Here is a 24,875-nt window from a genome sequence, read left to right on the forward strand (position 1 = left end):
ATTTCCTGACAAGAAAATACAAATTAAAAGTTTGAGAAAGAAATTAAAGAAAATGCAGTTGTAATCCATACCTCGAGTCTCTGCAGTTCTATTCCATATCGATTACATAAATTTGAACAGCAGACCATTTTGTCCCCTTTGCTCACATCCCTGCCTCGGCGCTCACAGCTCCTTGCTGTTTCCAGCTAGCCCTCCCCCTTGCAACATTTCTGCATCTGAGAAGCCACATCCGACCGATACTTTGGCAGCTGTATGCATACTCAAAGATGAGCAGCAAGGAAAAGACCACATGCTTTCTCAGCTCGGTACTATTCTGAACTACAGACCAGGTTTCAGTCCTGTGGCCTTAGTAAACCCCAGCAAAAGCCTCTAGTCCCGGCCAGGCCTCCCAGTCCATGTTCTTGACTCACAGAAACATGGCATCTGCCCTAATTCCCAGACCACAGACCTCCCCACAACCCCAGCTTGACTACGGGGAAACAAGCTCCCATTGCCAACCACTGACTATCTTGTTGAATACCCATGCTCTGGGCCCCTTACCCATCCTTCTCATCACAGTTCTCCTCAGTAACCCTATAGAAACCCCACACTTCAAGTACTGCTTCCCCTTCATTCTTCCTCATTGCTTTCACAACTGCTCCCTGCTTGTTAAAAAGTATTAACCTGGGAAATAGGTAATTATTCCTTCTCATTCCCTGTAGTAAAAGTACAATAATCTAATAGCAAAGTGCTTTATTATAATACAATCCTAGTGAAAATTTAACGTGCTAATACTCTGTGCAAGTGACTCAGTAACATTACTTTCCAGAATACCTTCAAGCCCCTCTGAAGCAGCTCTACAAGTTAACAGCAGACATTTCCTAGAAACTTAAAACCTGGTGGAAAGTGGGGAAAAAACACATTGCTAACTATTCTCACATAACTGTTGTCACAAGAATTCAGGTTTACAGTGCACTATGTCAAGCCCTTCAGCACATCTCACTGAAAGTTCTTTTCCAAATGCTGAACCCTACAGCAAACTATTTTTTCCACATCAACAGAAACAATTTACCACATTAACTAATACTGTAATTAACAGAATTAAGCATTGACACTAATGCAACTCTTCACTCTAAGAATATTAGTTCCCTTAATAAAACTTCCTTGAGTAGTTCTAGCTATTGAGCATAAAGCTTCATTATTCTTTTGAAATTGGTTGTATTATTTCTTGCCAGCATTTTTATCACTAGTGGGTATTGGTCAGCAGTTTGCCTAGGTACACACTCTGGGCTTTGCTATGTGTATTAGTACCCTAAAGCTCTTGATTTGGAGAATAAATAAAAAGGAACTCAATTTCTCATACTGAGAAGTTGGTTGATTTGGAGAATGTTGATCTGTATTTTGTCACCTTTTGCTCTAGACTATTTCGCAGAGAATTAAAAAAAACACTTATTCTTAGCACTAGGACCATAAATGGCTTGCTATGCGAACTCCAGAAATACTGAAGACCTCTCCACTACATAGGCTACTTCCTTTTAGCCCTTTCCTAAACAACTCTTCAGTTTGTGCATCCAAAGTTATAGCCGTCTATTGGGAAGTCATGTCTCTTGTGTTCAGTAAGGACTCCTTATAAGCACTAATACTACCCACCCAGGCTGAGCCAAATGTGTATCACTAAGCATAAGTCAAGTCTTTGCCAGAACAGAAATAGCTAAGGATTTGAAATTGAGATGTGGTATACCCTTGTCCTTAATATTTTCACAATCAACTGGAAGAAGAAGAAAAAAAAAATATCCATTATCTACCTCACCTTGATTTCTGCCTCTCAAAAGTGATAGCTTTTCTGCTATCAGAAGAGGAACTGCAGGACAGTCAGTTTCCGCAGGATGCTGAAAACTGGATTGTTTTAGAAACCTTCCTCTCCCCTCACAACTCTCTAGTGGATTAGCCTCCAGAATTGAATGGGGACAGTTTTTAAACACACATTTTGTTGCTGAAATGCTCAAGAGCTTTCTTAAGTCTGTGTTCAGAGTCAGAGCTCCTTGGAGCAGGGAAAGAGAGCAGGCATCCCAAATTTGAATTGCATTCCATTAGCACTGCAAAGGTCATCTATCAGTTAACAAAACAAGACTATCCTGAGAACTCTGGAGAGCCTAGACATGTTTCCTGCAGGGAGTAGGGAACCTTGGTTAAATGTGATAGCTTGCCTGGATAAGGAAAGAAGCAGAGAACTGCAGTGTTATCCAGGTGGGTGAAATGACCACACTATAAAAATCTAACCAAGGAGAGAGATTAAGCTCTTCCTACACTCAAACCAATAAAAATTAAAATTTAACAACAGTCAACAGAAACAGAATTGCCAACCTTTTCTACCAGTAGATACAGAAAACTGTTGACTATGGTGGGAGAGAGGATTTAATTCTGATGCATCCAACAGTAACACTCAACTGCTGCCAAATTTTGTAGGAAGAGAGTCACATTTTTAAAGACAAAATGTGAGGCAAAAAGGTAAGCTTGTGCAAACAACACACATCAGTAAGTTTATGTGTTTCTGGATTTTCTTCTAGGGAATTATTTATTTGCAGTGCAAAGCATTGTGTGGCAGGTTTCAAATAAAGAACTGCATGGTTGTCAAGCAGTTATGTATAGCAGTACATGGTGCAGTTTTAAAAGATTAATACAATTCAGTTACCTACCTTGAAGCTTCTTTAATAACATTTTGTAAAAATATCAGTCGGGTTTGTAAGCTTCCTTGTACATGCTTCAGTAAAAAGAAGATTCTTTCATATTCTTAAAGAGAAGAGCAAAATCATAGTTACTTAAGAAATGCCTATACAAATATCTGTTGTTCTGAGTGAAATCTGAGTGAAATGCAACAGATTTCATTCAGCTTTTGTAAGCTTTTAGGATATATCTCCTATCAACCAGGCCTGTAGCAATGACATACTGTTTAATGAACACTAGCATTAAAAAAAACAGGAAACTGCAGTTTAGGGTATTACTGGAACACCTAACAAGAATTCTAACACTGATAATATAAAAAACATGACCATCATGGACATTGATAAGTATAGCAATGTTTTAATCACTCATCTGGGAAGTTTTTAGCAGAGGTTTTAAAACAAATCTTTTCAGCTTTAAATTTATTTTGCTTCAGTCTCATGGTTCATCATGTTTCTAAAATAGTGATCTAATGTGAATTCTTTGTCTGGCTCTCATGCCAATCACCTGAAAGAGATTTGGTATACTTACTCCTTCCTGGTTTTCGGATCTCTTTCATAATTTGTGCTCTTAGCTCTATATTAATCTCTCTGGAACTTCTGCAATGCGCTGTTTTTCTCCCTTTGCTGGGTGAAGACATCGGCAAGTTCTCTTCAGTACTTTGCTCTTTACTACCTGATTCCTCATGATTCTCCAAAAACCCGTCAACATTCAAGTTATTCTCTAAATGTTCATGGCCTACATCCTCTGTATGAGCTGCTGGTCGATCCAATGAGTTGAACGGAGAAGAGGGAATTGAAAACTCTGAATCCACAGTATTTGGGAAAACGTCTGATGAAAGTGGGTCTGTAACATGATTCTCAACCACATCATCCATTGTAACCTCATTATTTGTTTCTGATGCTGAAAAAAAAAAAAGATTACTCTTGTCAGTTTCACATTCTTTATCATCTGATATAAGTCAATAAGTCAGTTCAGTATTAAACTCTTGTAAAGCTATGCTCCAGCTTGTATAGTCTACTCTACACACCAGGCATAAGAAAATGTGTTTGTGGGTTGTAATAGTGAGCACATTACTATATCTTCTGGCAATTAATGGCTTAAAAAAAAATCCACAGGTATATTCTATATATGAAAAGAAAAATTGCTATATGACACCAACAAAAGAAAAAGCACCTGTAAAATCTGTTTTAATGACATGCTTGTCTTTCCCCATTAAATTGAACTGACAAAGTTTACTTTAGTGCTGAACAGTGAGCAAGACTTACAGCACCTCAGCTCCACACTACGGGAAGTGAATTCACCACACTTGAAGCAAAATTCAAATTAACTTCACATTGCGATACTATTGGAGCATCTGCATTCCCAGGCAAAGGAAGAACACCCTTCTGACTGTTTACATTGTCTCCTCATTTAATACAGGAAATGCATTGTTTATACTGGGAAGTTCATATGAAAGAGACTTCTGTCTGAAGGACTATTTTAACTCTTTCTGTAATTAACCCCAGATGCACACTTAAATACTTCATTTTCAAAAATGAGGGATAAAATCGCCATATTTGGGAAATCAGCCAATGGCATTTCTACATAAACAAGTTTTTTGCATAAATTAAAAAGCAAACTCTCTAAAGATGATGAAGATTCACTTACTTTTGTGAATAGGAATAGGTTTAATAACATCAGGCTGTGCTTGAGTGATTGGCGTTGGTGGCCCTTTCCCTCCAATGTGGTTATTCACAACTGGAGGAGTTTGCGGTCGACCTCTGAGCAGTGGGGACATACAACGTCGTCTTTTTGGAATCCCTTGCATATTTGGTTCTCCAGGTCTTTTATGTTTATTTTGAGGTCCTGATACAAATTCATCTGCTTCATCTATCATCATTCCCTGTAATTAATTTAACGGGGAGAATTCTTAAACTTTATGCCAAAAATACATCATATAAAATACAATGAATGCTTTGATGTTATGATGATGTTTACCATGTATAAGGCAACTATGTAAAACATGCCATTATGTACTGAATTCTCAAATGTCAACCAAAACCTCCCTAGACTAAATCAATGTGCTTAAGGCCCTTATCCAACAGTCTGCCTAGTAAGACAACTGAGTGGGCTGTCAAACTTCCTTTTCAGTAATTGCAAAATAACTAAAACATTTATAAGAGCAGCTCTAAATGACATTGGTAATTTGGTCAAGTCCAAGACAGATCTGGACAAAAGGGAGAGTCCATGCTCTCAAAGTTAAGGGAAGCTTTTTATGGAGGAAGTTTGGTAAAGAAAACATGATTAGGTATTAGTTATACTACAGTGACAAACATATTTCATTTATAATACAATTCAGAGGCATAATACTGATTTTCCAATAAAGACTGCCCTCCATAGAATACTATTGATGGAAAAACATCTGAGACGCTTTCCTGTAAGCAGTACTTCTCCAAATACTGGAAAGTGATTCTCCAATACATTGCTCTTTGAATGGTCTAATCGGCAGTGCACACACTCACAACAGCACATTTTTAAAAAGCTTTACAGGAAAGTCACCTTCTTGTCCAATTTGAATGGATTGCCAAACGTATGAAGCCTTCGTGGTTGATCAGGATCAAGCTCTCGGAGCGGAGAAGGTATTTGTTTTAGATACTCCTGGTAGTTTCCCATTTGTGCTATAGGTACGCTGTGAACTTGATCTATCATAACAGAAGGGTTTATTAATATATGATACTGCTCACCTTATGAGAATTTAGTCTATATCCACTTCACACCTCCAGTTTTCAGTCTTTTATCAAATGCATTAACAAAATAGATTTGCAAAACTCACCATTATTCTTGCCTAACTGGTATTTATACCATCATGTTTTGAGTGCAGGAAACTTGCTTAAATGAATCAGTACGTGCCTTGTGTATTTATCATTATGACAGGGAAATAAGCAATAGTTGTCATACATGGATGTTAGTTTTCCAATATGTCCCATAAGTTTTCAACAGGGCAGATGGGTGAAAAAACTGAGACTGGGAACAAATTATAACTAAAACATTACTACAAACAAAAGACACATTAATGCAAAGTAGTAATGCCATGCTGCATACAGCTTTGACATAACCCAATTTTAGCCACCCAAAATTTTTTGATGAGACTAGCATTTTCCCAAAGCAATGGTGATTTTTGACCACTGGAATCAAGAAATTCTTAAAATCCATAGGACCTGATTCTAAACTTGTTATGGATTTAAAGTTGCCAAGCCTTTGAACAAGCAAAACGTATGCTTTTAGTGGTTTAACCCCCTCCCCAAAGAGTAACTTCTCTGCATTTCACCTTACATTATCACTTCATTACAGATGTTAATCTGACCCAAGTAGTGGCAAGACTAATGTAACATACACATTGCTCTTCTCATTTTCTCCACTTACTTCATCATCTTCTGTTGCCATAAAGCAGTATCAGAAGACACAGTAGAAAGGTAAAGGAATAAATTAGCAGACTACTGAACTATTTGCTGTTGGCCTAAGGCAGCACCCAGTGAGCAACCTTACTTTTCCACTGCTAAAAATCCACTTCTATAGAGAGAGATCGTAATGTTCAGAACTGCCCTGTGATTTTTTTCCAGATACATCATGAAAGTTGTGAAAAAAACAGTAAACAAAATCTTATTTAAAAGCCCAAGTCTCCTCATACGGACTAAAGGACAGAGCAGTGAATCTGCAATCTTCTCTAGCCTCACCATTTTTTCTTCCAGTAAGTTATTTAAGAAAAAAAAAATCTAAAAGAACATGCAGTTTAATGGCAGTAGCAGACATCCACGAAGTTTTAAAGAACTACGCTACTTGTTATAGTCCTCATTTTTTTAGTACCAATCACATCACAAGTAGACAAAAAATAAACTGTTATCTAACCTTCATCTTGTCCTTTGAGGAACTTGCGAGTACTCTTCAGTAAATTAGATCTCATTCGTGTTAACTGATCCAAAAGATTTCTTCTGGGTATGTCATAAGCATTTCTAAAAGTCTGAGGTTTCAAATCCTATGGTTCCAGCAAATAAAGTTCCAATTAATACCATGTATGAAACAATATCTAGCATTTCAATGGAAGTATATTGAAAATAACAACATTACACACAGTGGTGCTTACCTTATTCAGCAAAGCTATTTGGAACCCAGCATACTCCTTCATATTGAGGTCTAGAGGTCTATGAGGAATTTCCCCAGTAATCCCCTGTAGCAGATGTTGAAAATCGTTCCTATGTGCCATAGACAGGTTGTGTGATCTGCTTCTGACCTTAATTCCAGTCTCTTGCGCTACCTTTTTGCCTACAGAGCCAATGACTCTATCGGACTCTATTTTGGCCTTAATTTGAAATAAATAAATAAATAAAATTGACAATATGCTCTTAAAAGGATTAGTCAGACTTATTCATTTTAAATTCCTATCCAGAAGATTCAACAATGTGCTAATACACTATGACGACCATAACCAGGATGAGTGCTTAAGGAGTGCTTAATACATAACCACTTAATGCTTACTACAATTTTAAATATAGTGAACAGTTTGTGCCTAGGTCTTCTGCATATTTCTCCTCTGCTGCCCATTATGGTATCTAAGCACCAATATGCATGCAATGCTTTTATTTTCATAAAATGCCATAATTTGACTAGTAATTCTCTGCAAATCTATCTGTACTCACATGGACTGTTTTCTACAATCACAGCTAAACACTGTAGTTCTCAAAAGACTGATTCTCCCACAACTATAGTTGTGATCAGTCACACAATGGTATCAACTTTTTAAAAGCTCAATACAAATAGTCATAACATTAATAAATATGAAATACATTACAATACCCAATTCTGTTTGACTAGACAGACCTAACCCCCAATATTATGTTAGATTTGTACCAAAATCAAACATGTTCATAAATGCCAGCTTTTTGGCAGAATATAGTTGAACAAAGAGCCAAAAGTAATTTACTAATACACCTGCCAATGTTGTTTTCGCAGTTTCACATAAATTTATAGCCTACTCAAAATTTGAATATATACTTATTAAGAATACTGGGTCTCTATTAGCAGTGCCTTTCAGAAGTTAGAAAAGCTTTAAGTACAATTTGCAGTGCATGTCATTATATCTTAGGAGTCTAAGATATCTAGGTTGAGAGATCAGTCCACAGAATAGTGAGCAACATGACTGTGATTTAATAGGATATACTATAAACTTCAAGAAGTTTGCTCCCTCAATCATTTTTATTAATGTTTTAAGAAAAAGCTGGTCAAACTCATTAGTTAAGTTACAAGTACTTGCACTACTGTTTCTTGAAGTTTCAAGCCTACTGCATTTTTTTATTACCTTGAACAAGAAAGCTTAACATGCACAGTTTAACAAAATAAAAGTGGAGGTAGCAAGGCAGAAATGCTTTAGCTGGTGCAGGAGACTAGTCAAAGATATGGGCACTATTCTGAACACAGTCAACAATTTCAAAAGGTCACTTGCCACTTCTATGACTGTATCCTTATTTGAGATTCTGAATTATGTCAGTTTATATTTACGGAACACTTTGTTTCCTTTCACAAGCCAAAGAAAGGACACTTTCCAATTCAAATGCACAAAGTATAAATCTCTATTTTCTGAAAAAAATGCTAGGACATCTTCAATATCTAAGGTAAGACAACATGTTTTCTTTTGGACAAAAATATGTTACTGTCTGTACAAGTAAAAATGGTCCTTAAATACAAAAAAATCTCAATTTGTACCTCCATATCTACCTCTATAGTCCAGTCTATAAAGTCTATTTTTAAATGTTAAGTTTTCCCTCATTTCAGAAAACTGAAGTGCTTTTTTGCTAATTGCTTATGGGAAGGTATTAACTTGATCTTTCTGCTCTTTTTTCCCTTCAAAGCCATTGAACTTGAGTAATTCTAATATCAGGATAATCTTAAAAAAGTTTTTACTGCTCTTTTGCTTCAACATTACCTGCTGACTCAACTTTTTGAGATATGAAATGACACTGTAACTAAGTCCATATTCCACATTGTCAGCTATAAGGTTTGGTGCTCCCATCATTCTCACAGCTTTCTTCAAAGGCTGAAACATGGAATATATTGTATAGTCATATTTAACTTTATAAGTGTTGTATACATACTTCAACTAACTGTATCCATTTCAAATAGAATCTGAGGTCTTCAAAGTTAGAAAAGAAGAAAAACAAAGACTTTCAAGGGCAGCATTTTTGTTGTTCTTTTAAAGCGTTGTTCCATTCATACAGAATCAATTATGAACAGAGATATCATTTATATACGAGTCACAGCTGATGAAATTTTCATAACATTCAGGTCTCAAGCCTTCCACAGGACTCCAGTGAAAACAGGATTATTATGCATGAAGTTTAGCTATTCTCTCTTAAATTAATACATATTCTACTTGAAATAGGGACTACACCCATAGTGGAAAGATAACTATAGTTACATAACAAAATAGAAATTTTAACACAGTAAGTCATCTTACCCCAAGATAATAAGGAGGCATTGTCTTCAAATAGCTTTCAAATGACTGTCGCCATTTCAATGTAGGCTTTGCCTTGTGTACTTTAAACAAGTCATCTGATGGTTATAAAAAGAAAAGAGACAAAATGAAAGGCATGTCTAGACAGCATTGCATCTTTTTTTCTAATAAAAGAAACTCTCAAACAAATGCCAATTGCTCAGTGCTTAAATTAATATACGTATTTTAACATACATATAACTAAACTAAATATACACACAGACAAGATTAATGCTGCAGCCAAAAGATGGAACCTGATAAATTATTTATCAAATTGAATTGGTAATTGAGACAACAGATTGGGAAAAATGGATCCTAAAATAATGAAAAGCGAGACCACAACATATCCAGAGCAGTGATGATTAAGTAAATTATCTTACACATTGAGTCTGGGTCATGAAGGTCAGCCAATTGGTGACAAGTGAAACAAGTTACTGATGACAAATACATTGCTCAACATCCTACCTTTCTACAGGTGTGTGATTAACACTGGCATTAATTGCAGTAATCTAATTAGAAGAGATCAATTCTTCAATTGCCTACCACCTAAGAAAATTTTTTATGAAGTGGTATTTACCTAGCAGTGGAAGGAGGACTGGATAATTGTAAGGCATCACAAATAAATTCACACAATTCAGCGCTGTACTAGCTTTCAAGTAACCAAAAGGATGACCAAGTTCACTGTATTTTGCACTATTGCTCACATATACCTGCAATAAAACACATTATATTTATGTAAATCCAAAATATTGTGTGCTGAAAATTTACATCCTATTTTGATTATAGAATAAAGTCTATGAAAAACAGCATTCTACAAATAACTTCCAATTCAGCATGCACTCTACTTGCCTGCCAGCAGGTCTGAGGGGATTTTCTTTCCAGGATAAACTGGGTCAGTGGTGAAGGTTCTAACTCGTATTTATCAAAAGGCAGTTTGTCAATGACCATCGGTTCACAGTCAGTACAGGAAAATTTCACCACAGGATGAGATGTGCGAGGTGGCTAAACATAAGCATTCACTGTTAATAAGTCTGCGCAACGATTAAAATGCAATTGTGCTATGACAACTAAAGTAATACAGGTTCTTTGAAAACAGACATATTTAATAAGCCTATTCAATACAGGATTCATATTTATTGTTAGTGAGTCCGAAGCAATTAATTTATGACCTTAGTACTGTCTTATAATCTGAAGGAATCTTATTTTCTAAGTAAATGCCAATTGTTTTACCTATTAAGTCTAGAACAGTATGCAAGTAAAACTTCTTGCATATACACAAAAACATTGCAAATGGAAGTAAATCCCAGTGGGGACAAAAACATCTTCAATGCTACTCTGGGGCATGCCCATCTTTATTCCCCACAGAAGCAGGCACTGTACTTTTGCATTTGCTGACTTCCTCCAGCACTTTTCCTTCTTGGCAAATTAAAGAGTTACAAGATTCAAACTGAGTTATAATGACCAAGAGCAGCATGAGTTCAGAAAAAAAACAAGCTTTAGAAGAACTCACATTTTAACTAGGCCTGTGAAAAATTATTTCAATTCAAGCAATTTAAGTGTTTGGATTTTAATCTTTTTATTAATCACAGGGAAAAGGCCTTTGTGCCTTGAGTTTCAAGTGTAGGTTAACAACATATTTGAAATTTCTTTTGCTGGAAGGGAAAGCTGATGTTTTGTGTGTAATGAAAATTGGAGCTGTACGCCTTCCACTCGAGGGTTTTCAGGAGAGGAACATAAGCTCTTATACTTACCCTGAGCCTCCTACAAGGCCACAAGGCTCTGGGGAAGAGCTCAGTTGGGAAGCCTCCTTCCATTTACTCTCTTTACAAGAAGGTAACTAATAAATACATAAGATAAACTAGGGAAACACAGGGTTTCTTGGACCTTCCTACCACCTCAACTTGAAAGTAGTTTTCCTACATCTAGAAACTCTAGCCTCTTCCTTTTAGGATGAGCCACCCAAATGTTATCTGTCCACAGAGCTGGGTCTTGCCTGGAGCGTCTCCACTCTGAGGGAGGTGTACTGTCCAAGTGCACACAAAACAGGAGGCCCAACCAACTGAAGGAACCGCAGTTCTCTTCAAAGAAGATGCCTCCAATAAATAATTGTGGTGGAGTTTTTGACCAAGCCATGAAGCAGCTATACTAGCAATAAAAAGGCTGCAAAAGAAGTTGAATGCTAAGACTTGAGAAGTCAAATAACCCTTGGCTGGACAGCAGAACTATTTTTACCTCAGAGCAGTGGGAGCAGCCATTTATATGTTGATCTGCCAACACAATTATTAGCAGACTTCCATATACATTTAAGAAAGCCTTGATAGTATCATTACCTACAGTACACAAAACAGTTGTTGGGGTAGGACTGTTTGAGACAACTCCACTGTGGATCAGGTAACAGGGAGGAAAAGAAAAATATCTAACTATGGACTCAAACAGCCAAGAGTTACAAAATATGCTAAGTTTTAATACCATGTTTTCAGAACAGTAAGGAAATACAAGTCTTGAAACATTATCAGCAAACTTAGCTCCACAATGTTGCATATAGAAGGTTCAATGTGGAATTCCAATTGATGTCAACAGGAATTCAGCTGCACATGCAATAATCCAGTGCTTTATGCAGTTATGAGAACTATACATGCTACAACTAAGAGAAGAATTTTCTCATCTTCTTGCTATTCAGGTAAGTCAACCTCATGTTTTTAGCAGATTCAGTTCAACAAGCTTAGCAAGATCTTCACTTAGCAAGATCTGTTTTAGCAATCACAATCAAGATCTGCAGCAGTAGACAAACTGTACTGACTCTATAGTGAATAGAGGCACATAATCTATTCATAGTGATTACAAGGAGTACACAGGACAGTTTTCCTACAAAGCAGCTTTTTAATATCCAGTACACAATGACGTTTTGTTTTTTAAATGACTATAGAAGATTTACTTTTATTCATATATGCTAGCTTGCTTTGTAGTTCAGAAGGGCATCCACGTCCTTCAATGAATGTGGCCACGGATGCCAGCAATATCAAACCTGTAAACATGACTAAAATTTCATACTTGTATCACTCCTCAAGAACCTGTATTTCAAAGAACTTTATAGATTTTTCAAACAAAGGAGATAAAATTTATGAAAAGATCAATAAGTTTGCTAGTCAGCACACTAGTTTCAGATCAGAAAACCCACAAAAATTCAATAAAAATCATCATGAAATATAGGGAACAATTATACAACTGCATTATTTCTATTTTAATGATTCTCAAGATTAGCAGAAATACAAAAATACATTATACTATACTAACAATTAGTTCTCAGACCAAATAAAAGGCAGTGGCATACATCCATTTATGAAAAAGAACAAATAAAATTAATTCTCTGGGTAGTATTTAAAAAAACAAGACAAGTTTCTCTACTTGGGATAAACTTAAGGTATGGCTACACTGCACACAGCAGATGAAATGACATTCACGTGCTAGAATGAAGACAGAACTATCACAAGGATTCAAAATTGGGAAGATCATACTATCTTTTATTAATACCATCTGCGAGGCAATAGAATTTGATAGGCTATTATCAAAGTGCTACCTTATTTCTGGTTTGATATTTTAACAGAGTTCAAACAGAAACACCACGTGCATATACTAGGTCGACATATAAATCTGTTATAGGCAGTTTCTTAATGCTTCAAAGTTACTAAAAAGCAAACCCCATGGTATTATTTGCTCATCAGTAATATATCAGAAATAACTGCAACACAGGTTTACATGTGTCATTCCTTCTTGGGTCACACCATTTTTATGGTTGCTACAATGAAGTACATATCTCAAGATTTAAAAATCAGTGAATAGGAAATCCTGGAATATTCCCCAACACACAAACCCTTTGCTTTATCTAACTTCAGTACGTACCAGCGTTGGAGAATTTTGATCTGGCCAAAAGGATTCAGGAACAGGCCAATGACCTATAGGAACCCCAGTTTTAGGGTTTGGTCTGACATAAATAAGTTTGTGACAGCTGTGCCAGGGTTGGGGTCCAAAGGATCTAGATATATCCACCTGCCCATCTACAGAAGAAAAAGGCTTTATGAGTCAAAATAGTGTTAGAACTCAAAAAGAGTATTAAACAACTTCTGTGAAGAGTTTAAGAACTAAACCCCCAGGGAAGCTCTTCCTGCAGTTAATATTCTAAGAACAGCAGACAGTTGTCAGTAAGTATTTCTGCAAAAACCCAGAAACTATGAGAAACCAAATAAGCATTGAATGTTTAGAGGATCAGAGCTGAGAAAGCCAATTATCTGGAGCCCTTCACAATAATCAGCTTCTTTCTCCTCCCATTATTATTAACAGAGAACCTTCACATTTCCATGCATAAAATAAAATTTTACACACGACTAATACCACTGGACTAACTTTTTATTGCAGCAAAGCAGGATTAAAAAAAAATCCCACAAACACTTCTCAGTAACATCTTAAGAGGGACCTAGCTAAACTATTTAGAACAAGAAGTTAAGGCTGCACAGTTGTATTTGCTATTTTAACTCTTAATGCAGTCACTTTACTACATTAAACAAAAAAGGATAAGCATATAAACCCACGGTATTTCCATTTGCATTTCTAGCTGGTTGAAAGCTACTGCTTAAAACTCATGAACCCATTTAACTATGCTTGACGCGAGTAACTGCATTTAAAACTACCTGAGTAATATGACCAAATGTAGAGGTTTTACATAGTGTCTAGCAGCTACACAGTATTTTGAAAAAGAACAACAGAATTTCAGACACAGCAGGTCCTTTTTGTAGTATTATCTTTTAAATTGCAACAGTCTTCCTTTTGTTTTGCCAACTATTACATTAAGTTCACTAAGTTATATGGATAGTGATCCCCGCCATTTGATATCATAGTGTAAAAAATTTCAAGTACCATCAATTGGCGAGGGATCTGGTCCAGCTTTTTCAAAATTTATTACCACTCCACTTTGCACTTTTTGCACCAATGACTCAAGACATTGATTCAGCATTCTTGGAGAGCACACACAATATGATCGACCTAGAACAAAACAGTCAAGGTTAAGGTTGTTCAGTGTTTCTGCCCTTATTTTAACTTGGATCATTTAAAACTGTTCACCCGTCACAAACATTGATTTACATATGGATCGCTGATTTAAAGATTCTTCCGAACACTCCCTCTTTCTTTAAGCAGCAAGGCAGCCTAGTGAAGCAGTAACGGTGTTACATGCACCTCATTGGAAATGCTTGGGTTTTAGACCCTTAATGACTTAAACTCAAATTCTTGGTTGCATTCATGGAAAATGGGCTCCCCCTTGTGACAGACATCAACACTTAACTGTCCACGAATTCTAAGTCAAAGCACTGTTAGTATAGTATGATATTACAGTCAGAAAGCAGTGGAATCAAATCCTTTTGGAATGCTTTTTAAATCCCTTTGCTTGCTCTCTATCACATCCCCTCCAATGCATCAGAATAATCGTTATGTTTTTAATATGTGATGTAATCAAAAACTTTTACAAACAAATTATAAAATTAATGCCTGAGTTTGATCTGGAATATAATTTCTAAGAGATTAAGAATATGAGTTATGATGGAGAGAAGAGTACCAATTTTGCAGAAATATTATGCATTCTGCATTGCAGAAATTCTGCACTGCATTCTGCATGCTCTGGAAGGGGAAAAAAAAAAAACACAACCCAACACATTTCCTTCACTTTTGGCTTCTTCAGATCAGAGTATGCCAGGAATTTATCAAAACTGTACTGCAGAACAAACTCAATTTTTACAATTTCTAATTGTGATACCAAGGTGCATTAGAAAAGAAGTTTTCTCTTCTAAAAAAAACTGCTGAAGAAAGTAGATTCACACTCTTCCAAGGCAGGTTACATTAAATTATCTGTAGCTTTAATGCAATAAGTGTCTTTAGTTTTATTGTATCCGAGTTCTGAGTTTTCACAAATAATGTAAGAACTTAGAAATAATCATGTACATGGGGTGGAATGAGTAACAGAGCTAAACTGAATTCATTTTCATTTGCAAAAGTACTCATTTGTCAAAGGAAACCAGGGCACTCGCCTCCTGTGACTTCGCACATAGGTGTGATTGCAGAGTCATCCACCGGTACCCCTGTCATCTGCTCCGATTCTGGTGCTGTAATACCAGGCAAACGGAGAACCAAAGCAAATAACCTCTGATCCCATCGAAAGGGTTCCTTAGTCAACTCACTTCCAGGTAGAGGGGAATTGAGAGGTAAATGGAGCTGAAAAGGAATTTAAATCTGTGAATATGCTGCTTTAAAAAAAATAAAAAAATCAGGTTACATTGTGATGGCAATTCACTCTAAAAACAGTTATAACCTCTCCAGATATTTATAATTTGATTCAGATACTGTACATTAGAAGCAAGACACCCATCATTTAATCAACACTTCAAACATTTCAAGGCAACATGATGCACGAAGTTGAGAGTTACAAACTAAGTGGGAACAACCGCTTTTTAAAACCGATCTAAACTTCAGAATCAATAGAATATTTTCTTTAGAATTTCAGCAGTAAGAACTGCTTCACTGCAGTGTTCTTCAAACAATTTTCTGCAGAACAGGCCCATTCTCAGCTCAGTCTTTTCCTCGATTCTTCAAGATAAAAAGCACAACTGAATGAAAAGGTAATGTTCATCTAAGACTCCTGCAGAAGAAACATAACTTAGGTATAGTTGCTCAAAAAATCTAGCTGCCAGGATCACCTGCTCCAAATAACTCAGCTTCAACAAGTGAACTAATGTGGTACTTATGTTATAGAATCAGAAGGCAGAGATTTTATGTCACTTGGGTATATCCCACAACTAAACTCATGCCTGTGCTTTAAGTGAAAAACAGAGATTAAGATTAAAATCGACACTGAAATGCAAAATGAGTTCTCACTTTTAGGTAATAGATAACAGTAGCCACAGCTACCCATACAAGGAAGAATTGCTTGCCACATGCTGTTGTGTTGCCTCTGTCTGGGAAGAACTATGCAAAAGTTTTAGTTCAAAAAATTGAAGATACCATCCAGGGACATACAAAACATGGGAGCATTCTTTTCTCTTTAATTCCAAGAGACAGTAAAGAGATTCAAATTTCAGGCTTCAAACATGCTGCACTGAAGATACAGCAATGGTCAGGATATTATTTATTAACAACTAAGTGCAACAGCCAGAGAGACTAACAGAACAACCAAAATTCCCAGGGTTAGTGGCAATTTTATAACCAGTTAACTGAAACAAGAAAAAAAAAATCAATGCATTAGCTTCTAAGGGACAGCACAAGGCGTTCACAACACTCTAGCCACTCTTTTTGCATCCAGATACCTCACACAGAGATTAGCAGGAAAAAGAAAGCTGATCAAAACATTCAACTACAGAAGCCCTGAACAGATAGACTAGACTTACAACAAGTAATTACAAGTTTCAGAAATATTTGATAGATCCCTGGCTGATGATACCACTGTCAGTACAAGCAAAATTCTCATTCCACCTGGAGCACTGCAGCCATAAAGGGGAAAAAAAAATCCCCAAAGCAATGACTCAAGTGGTGCAAACAGTTCCATTACCTAGCTAAATACAAGGGTTAAAAGCCCAGAAGCTGAAGCAAACTCAACACTTCCTCAAACACTTTCCTTCTCATGCAGCATTCAAAAAATCCCAATTCTCAATCTCAACGTTAGCAAAGGAAACTGCTAGTCTGTTCCGAAACATGATGCAAGTCCACAAAAGCACCCATTACAAATTGCCTTCAGTTTTAGTTCATAGCGGTTCATTGAAGAGTTTGCAACAAGCTGTTGAAAAAGTTTTCTTGTTTGCTTATTTTTAAGAGATTAACTTGAAAGCATTCAACCTAATTTCTAAACTGGAAACCTCAGTTATTTCTATTTACATAATGGCAAGCATCTCATATTGGGAAAAATACATGTCTTTGTGTTTGAAAAATAATCAATTTATTGATACAATCTCAAAGCCAGGAACAAACACAACAAACTCACTCTCTTAACATGCGAGCAAGAATGAGAACCCTTTGGACTTTTCAGCACACCTGATGCTTCGTCCTGAACTTCTGCTTTTGCTGATGCAACCAGAAAGCACATGTGAGAGCAGCACTATTTTCCCCAAATGTTTCACATGAAATCAGTCAAGGGGCACTCAGCTATGTACCTGGTTTATTACTAATTCACATGCATGTATTTCCCCTTTTCACACAAAGGGCCAGCAAAGCCTGCCTGGCAAAGGAAACTCAGAAGAATAGCCACATTCTTAGTAAACAGCCTAGAATCTTGACTGTAAGAGGACTCAATTGCAAGTACTAAACCGTCCTCACCTGGGGCTATTAAGGAACATCATTCACCAAACTTTCCTACTTAGATCTGACTGGACAGAAGATTTACTAGCTCTGAAGAGTACATTTCATCTGCAAAACATACATATGTAACAGCACTGTTTTTCTTCAGGCAGCATATATACATTTTTTTTAATATATGTATTTATATATAAGTATCCCAATGGGCCCTGCACCAACACTATACTGAGTTCAGTTTATCTCAAACTACAAAACCTTTCTTTGACTTAGCTGGTTATATATATTGAGAGAAACCCAAAACCAAACAGCACTCAGGAGCAGGTCTTTGCATTATGTACATATTACTATCAGGAACATTTTCAAACTGCAAGATGACAAGTAAAGCCAGCGTCATCAAGTCAAATGTCCTCACTTTCCTTCCCACAGTTTAATTCCAGTTAAATTTAACATCCATGTTACTGGAGAAATTATAGATTCAAACCAGGCCTCATTCTCCACACACATTAGTAACTTGGTCTTCTTACCTCCAGTTACTTTTTTTTTAACTGGTATTGTATTACCATAGCAACTGCATACCTAGCAGAAAATCAGATGAGCCTAGAAATGTACATCTTGCATTTCATTTCTCTTTCCCCACGCATATTTCAATATAAAGGCATGCACATCTTTTCCTCTTTATCCTTCATATTGGTTGCTGAGAAGAAAGACTGAACAATTTAAAGGGAGGTTATTTACCAGCAATGGTCTTCAACATGTTGTCTATATATAATCACAGACAAGTGTCCTCCCAGCTTAGTACTAAAAACAGCTGTTTTGTCTCAACACTAGTTTGTAGGAGCACACACAAACCCTACCATTCCCAAATGCCATAATGCTACAGTAAGATAGCAGTGCGTGCCTTATGCTTCTTCCCTGCCTTCAAATCCACTAAAATGTTCAAGAACCAAGAGAGGTTGGAGGACAACCTTTTACTGAAGAGATCTTAAAGAACTCCGTTATTGGAAAGCAGGTCTTTTGTTTATTCTGAGTCCTTGTTTCTACATACATTTATGCCATCATAAGAAGCAGCACAGTATGAAATCCTCAAAAAGCATCAGAGGATCCTAGAGACCCTAGGCTGAATAAAAGCTAGATAAGCATTAGAAAACTCTGCAGTGGCACGGTAGTTGGTGAAAGAGAGCAATGCTGTTCTGGCAATGATTGCACTTACAGGCTTACGCATTACAACGGGCAGCACTAGCACTGCTTAAGCTTTAGTACCCAGGTAATTACAGGCAGCTCCATCTTGGGAAATCTCATAAAAGGTTAATACAGGATTAGGTACTCAATAAAAATATCCATACAGAGACAGTCAACTTCTCTGTCTTTCTGTATCTAAAAAAAGAAATCTTTAAAAAAAAAAAAAATCTATCGGCAAATAACCTTCCTTGCAGGCTTTTCTGGTACCCATAAAAAGACAAGGCACATCTAACATTCCAAGCAAATGCAGTATTTCCTCCTTAGAGAACTGAAGGACTAAGGATGGGCAATGAGATTCAAGCCCAGCTGAGAAAACACGCTCTTCATAGGCTGAGAAACTCCACTTAAAGTTAGCAGCAGCATTATGTTTTCCCATCTTTTTCCATCCAATCGTATGCAGCTATAACACAGAGATAGAAAGCCACAAATTGTTCCTCCATAGGAAATAACTTAAGATCACTGAAGAGACACCAGGTCAACGACATGATACACTTGGCCATTCTTACACTAACATTAACCATAAGTGCACACTGAGCTGATAGTTCCACAGCACTCACAAGTCAAGAGCTCTGGGGCTCAGTGCCAAATGCTGTGATCCTGGCAACTGCTGCTAACAGGAATAACATGGATGAGGAAGAACGGGAACATACATCTAATAAGATCTGCCACACGTTTCTTGCAGAATTTGTTTAGAAATCAAGATTTCTAGCTGTAGGAACTACGATTAAAAATATTATGGAGCATTTACAGTTCCTGATTACTCTTGAAAGTAAGCAGGACCTTACCACTTGTTACAGTTATTACAGCAGGGATGCAAGATGATCAGCCCTGAGAAGGATCCATGTGACAATGTCAAACAGTTCTGGGATAAGGAGTCAAGAAAAATCACTGATTCCTCCTGTAAGAGTCTCTTATAACTGGAAGATCAGAATAGCAACATACAGAAGCCAAGCAGCATTGCTCATGCTTTTTGTTTGCACAATCATTCACCAGAATGTATCTATAGGTCAATAGCCCAGTTTCCACCTTGCAAAGAGGAGTTTAATGCTTCCTCTTAAAACAGAGGGTATGTAGAAGGAAGACAAGGGAACATAGCTTAGTAGCTGCAAAACTGGAGAAGTATGACATCTTATTTCATAACATAAAGAGGAATAAGAGAAATCCCCTCAAGCAATTAAACACTTGTTAAAGGAAAGATCAGGAAAGGGCTAAGACCAAATTTGAGGGATCAGGCCAGAAGTGAAAGCCACAGGAATCCATACCATGAGACCAATAATTAATGATGGTATTCCAACAATATAAGCCCATCCCTTCCTCAAGTTATGACTGGGACAAGCAAATCCAGGGAAGAATCTGGTCAACATGTCATGCTGAGCATAGAACTGATGCTGGCACTCCAGTACATCAGCACTGGTGCATTAGAAGTCAGTGCCAGAAGGGACAAGACTGAAAACCTTACTAACTTGTGCTGGTGAAGATGATAATTGCATAGACTGCATCATTTCTGTCTTCAGTCTGAGGAACCACATTCATCAGAGACAAAGTAGTGCTGAATGAGTAAGGCTCTTTATCTGCAAAACCCATATTAAATTCCACAAAGGAACAGGACATCTGAAGAATTCAGGAAGAGCTCTGAAACAGGGTTTAAGCTTGACTGCTTCACACTAGGGCAAATGACAAGTGTTCCCACAGTGATAAAGCTGATTTAGTTGGTAAGAATGCAAATGTTCATCCAAATGACAAAGCTTTGAGAAAACTTGCCTCCAGGTTCCACGCTGGCTTCACAGGCTTTCCAAAAACAATGTTCTGTCGGTTCCCTTGTACTTAAGTTTTAAAAGAACTAAAAATATACTGCCTTAGTCTGTGATAAGAACTTTACACAGGAAGTAAAAACACTGTTGTCATAGCCAGTGGGATATGATCACTTCCAACACCAACTCTGAATAGCTTCTCCAAAGTCAGACCCAAAGAACAGAAGAGACATTTGAAAGTGACCAAAAAGCTTTGTTATTGAACAGAAGAGCAACAACAGACTTCCATATCTCCAGGGTAGTGTTACTGTATTAATTCTGCCTCATTTCTGCATGTCCAACTTGAGAGGTAACTGTAAAGGATGCTCAAGCTACACTAAGAAAAATTCTGATCAATAGGACACACGTTGACAAAAGCAAAAGATTATCCCTGAAAGATAGAAGCACCCTCAGATGCTTTGTTCCCCTGCTCTTTGATAGTGTTAAGGATGTTCCTACCAGTACAGCTATAGCAAAAGAGGGGAAAAAAAAAAAAATCACATCCATTGCTGGGTATGAAATATATACCCTGTAAATACATATGGAAGAGCACTCAAAGAAACTTGCATTTTGTCTTGCAGGAAGTAAGAGCAGTGGTCACTTGCAGTTCTTCCAGAAGGCAATGCCTTTAAATTTGCTCATTTACCAAGAAATCATTAGTTCACTATCATTAGTAGAGCAGATTCTGCATCTCAAATCATGTAAGTGTCAAATTTGGCCCAATGTCACAATCATGACACTAAAACTCTGGGTGTAGTGCACACTTATCAGTGAGCACCACTCATGAGCCAAGCCTAAATTCACTAGATTAAAGCAGCCACCAGAAAACCCATTTTCTCAACAGAAGTTACAACAATTTAAAGATGTGAATGTGTGACCAAATGTTTGCCTGACCATAAGAAAATGTCATCTTGTGAAGACCAACACAAAAAACTTGTTGGCTATAAAAAAATACTCTTGCTGTAAGAAAAAGAGCTCATCACAGCCAATAGAGCTTTCTTACCTAAATCATTTTGGATAAATGAACAAGATGAAAGGAAATCTAATGTATACCGTTCTATGATTCTACATTACAAGGGACACTTGAAGGTTATAGAGTCCAGAACCTTCCGATCGCTCAGGGCCTTGTCCAACTCAGTTTTGAGCATCTCCAATAACGGAGATCTCGCAACTACTGGACAACCTATGCCAGTGTTCAATCACCCACACAGTTAAAATTTTTCTTGATATCCAGTCAGAATTTCCCCAAGTACAGTTTGTAGCTGTTGCCTCTCACCTCAGCCCTGTGTACCTCCAAGAAAAGCCAGGCTCCCTCCCCCATTAAGTTGTTGCAGATGGTGGTAAGACACCCCCAACCCCACAGGCTTCTCTTCTAAAGGCTGAACAAACCCAGTTCTCAGCCTCTACCCAGATGCCTTTTGCTTCACCCCCTGAGCATCCTGGTGTCCCTCACTCCAGGTGTCAATGTCAGACTTTACAAGTTAGTCATCTGACAGCAGAGAAGTTGCTTCTCCTCAAGAAAAGACTTAGACAGCTAAGTGACTACCCAATTAGCTCTTAAGAAAACAAAACAGTATTCTGCTAACAGCACTAAATGTTGTAGAAGGCTCTAAAGGTGTCACACTACCCTCTGTTTAATTAACACTTGCTCACTGACAATCACTGTAAATATGAGGCTGCAATTTTACTCAGTATTTTGGACCACACCCAATCAATCACTGGATTAAGCTGAAAAGGACTTATTGAGTAAAAAAATATGATGAAAAGTGAGGTTTTATACAGACAACCTACTTGGTATCATGGATCCAGGCATGCCCTTTCAGTTACCGGCTATGGCTATTTGTTAGTAGTCCACATAAAATTATGAGGTCATTCAACTTTCTTCCTCTAAGTCAGACACATTACAAAAACACTCAAATACCACTTTCCATACAAACAACTTCTGTAAGTGCTGTAAGAATGTGTTATAATAGAGTATTAGGAGAAATTCAAGTAAATTATGAACAATGATGTATGACAAGTTAATCTGTATAGTCAAATGTGGTGTACCACACGGAAAAGCCTGAATCCTCCTCTTAAGCTTCAGGACAGACCTTTGGATATTAAGCTTTTCCCTGAAAAGGCAATGAGCTTAGGGATTTTTTCTTGTTGTTGGGCTGGGTTTTCTTTACTACTGCATGGAATGGGCACTGAGCTGGTCAGACCAACCCTATCCCTAGTGACCTCTTCCACCTTTTTAAGGAAAGAATTCAAAACCACCAGTAAGTTAAAATAATTCAGTGCCTCAGCATTTGCTATAGCTCTGAGTTTTCCAGATGTCTGAACAGGTATTCCAGTATATTAAGATCTGGTGTTTTAAACTGCTCTACAGATTTAATTTGAAATACATTTCTTCAGCTCTTATCTTGGATTATAAGGATACTACTGATTTGATTATAATCACTTTAAGAGCCCAGTGTGAAAGTAGTACGTATTTCACATACTCCCTAGTGCCCACATCCTTTGGGAAATCACTACGTTAATTCAGGTCTATACATAAAGAACTTCTATCTAGACCAGTTAAAGACATACAGGCTTTACAGAAATCAATTTGTTCTGCTAACAACGTATTTGAAAATCCATGCACTCCCTGGATAGAAATAGCAAACTGATTCTACTAAACAGATGAACAGTTGTACTGCATGTTTCTCTCACATGTGATAAGGAAAAAGAGCTATCCAGATTTTTGTAGTACCATTGTATAAAATTACCTCAAATTAAAAAGGAAAAAACGCAGGTTTAAACTATTAATAAGCATACTTTTGAGAAGTCATTTATGCTCCTACATAAGTGTAAACAGTATTCTAACACAACATTTAGTACACATCATTGTAAACAGAGGTCAGATCTTACCTCTTCCTGTATCCCACTGGTAGTAGTTAATTTACTTCCATCAGTAACTGTTATAATTATTGCTGGCTCCAGAAAAAAGGGGTTTCGTCCCTAAGGGAAAAAAAAGCCATTTCATGTAAAATGCTGTAACAAATTGATAAGCTTCTGTTAAGTCATTAAACAGCCATTGATACCCACAGACAAAACAATAAGGCCTGAGGTATTTATTCTCAGGTACTATATAGTAAAGTGCTATGGGTTTCTGAGTCTTCTTGCAGTTAGGCCATGTAAAGCTAGACACTTAATATATCTGTATTCAATAAATGCATACAAAAACATGGCAAAAATGGCTAACATAAGACTTCAAGAACAACGTGCACTGCAGTATTCTGACAAGCTACTAGCTGTTTAAAAGAGCAACTGTCTCTTCAAACCAGAGATGGTTCCAATTCCCCCTATTCCAGGGATGATTTTATGCATGATTTAATTACTGCATGACCAACTGAAGCATTTGCCCAGTACCTTGTGATCATGATCTCCAGGTTAAGAACTAATACTCTATGTATTAAGGAAAACTGACATGAACATTTTGACCAAAGTGGTTCAACCATGCACACAAGACTTACTTCAGAAACAAATACTTGAAAAACAGATAAATTTTCTGTATGAATCACTTAAGACAGACACACATACAAGGCAAGACATTCTGTGATCCCACCAAGACATTCAACTACTCTAGCTGTAGCAAACACACTTGGTTTGCTATTAGCACTTCCTTTTCCTACTGCCAGTATGCAAGGAGCCTTCTGTCCCTCCTGAAAAAGAGGATCCCAAAGTAATCCATGCACATGTCAACTCCAAGCCCAGGCAGCACATTCCACTCCAGCTAGGGTTGAAGACCGACTGGATAAAAGCCACCACAAGCTCTTCTTTAGTGGGTCCTACTCTCCTCCTATTGCCAAGCTTAAGGCCTTGGTTTTCATCTTCAGAAAACAATAAAGAAAAATACAACTAGACCCACAGCCTAGTTCTGCTTATAAAGACAAACTGTCTCATGAATGCTTACAATTTACTCTAAAACATAGAGAACTAATAGGTTTTGAGAAAAAGACCTTTTAAATCCATTTTTTTATAACCCATTTAATATAAGGGATCACCTACCAAATGTGTGCTTAGATCAGAAATATCACCTAACAATTTGAAATATATTTGGTGAGGGGTGTCCAGTTTTAATTCAAACCACCACATTTACAGTGATTAATTTACTATATGCCAACAGAAAAAATAAAAAGTTATTTGGGCAATATTTTCCTCAAACCTTAGTGAGAATCCTAAAATTTTCTTTTAAAACAGCATACCATTACTACAGACAAAAAATATGCAAAAGTAAAATTAAACAGTGAAGATCAATCTCTCCCACA

General features: G+C 37.1%; 1 protein-coding gene across 3 annotated transcripts in view; it reads right to left on the minus strand.

Moving 5' to 3' along the window:
- The window catches only part of INTS6 (integrator complex subunit 6), a 45,409-nt gene that overhangs the window by 1,063 nt on the left and 19,471 nt on the right, over nt 1-24,875 (minus strand). For 2 of the 3 annotated variants that reach the window (XM_069802752.1, XM_069802750.1), the window contains exons 5-18: nt 23,476-23,565; nt 15,301-15,484; nt 14,138-14,263; nt 13,127-13,281; nt 10,076-10,228; nt 9,804-9,936; nt 9,191-9,285; nt 8,660-8,770; nt 6,824-7,039; nt 6,589-6,715; nt 5,242-5,384; nt 4,351-4,585; nt 3,232-3,603; nt 2,676-2,769 (exon numbers count right to left, since the gene is read on the minus strand). In XM_069802752.1, the coding sequence (XP_069658853.1) occupies nt 2,676-2,769; nt 3,232-3,603; nt 4,351-4,585; nt 5,242-5,384; nt 6,589-6,715; nt 6,824-7,039; nt 8,660-8,770; nt 9,191-9,285; nt 9,804-9,936; nt 10,076-10,228; nt 13,127-13,281; nt 14,138-14,263; nt 15,301-15,484; nt 23,476-23,565 (2,234 nt within the window). The remainder of the gene's footprint in view (nt 1-2,675; nt 2,770-3,231; nt 3,604-4,350; nt 4,586-5,241; nt 5,385-6,588; nt 6,716-6,823; nt 7,040-8,659; nt 8,771-9,190; nt 9,286-9,803; nt 9,937-10,075; nt 10,229-13,126; nt 13,282-14,137; nt 14,264-15,300; nt 15,485-23,475; nt 23,566-24,875) is intronic. The other variant, XM_069802751.1, reaches the window with a different exon arrangement.

The sequence above is a fragment of the Haliaeetus albicilla genome, chromosome 15, assembly GCF_947461875.1.
Source record: "Haliaeetus albicilla chromosome 15, bHalAlb1.1, whole genome shotgun sequence".
Classification (NCBI taxonomy): domain Eukaryota; kingdom Metazoa; phylum Chordata; class Aves; order Accipitriformes; family Accipitridae; genus Haliaeetus; species Haliaeetus albicilla.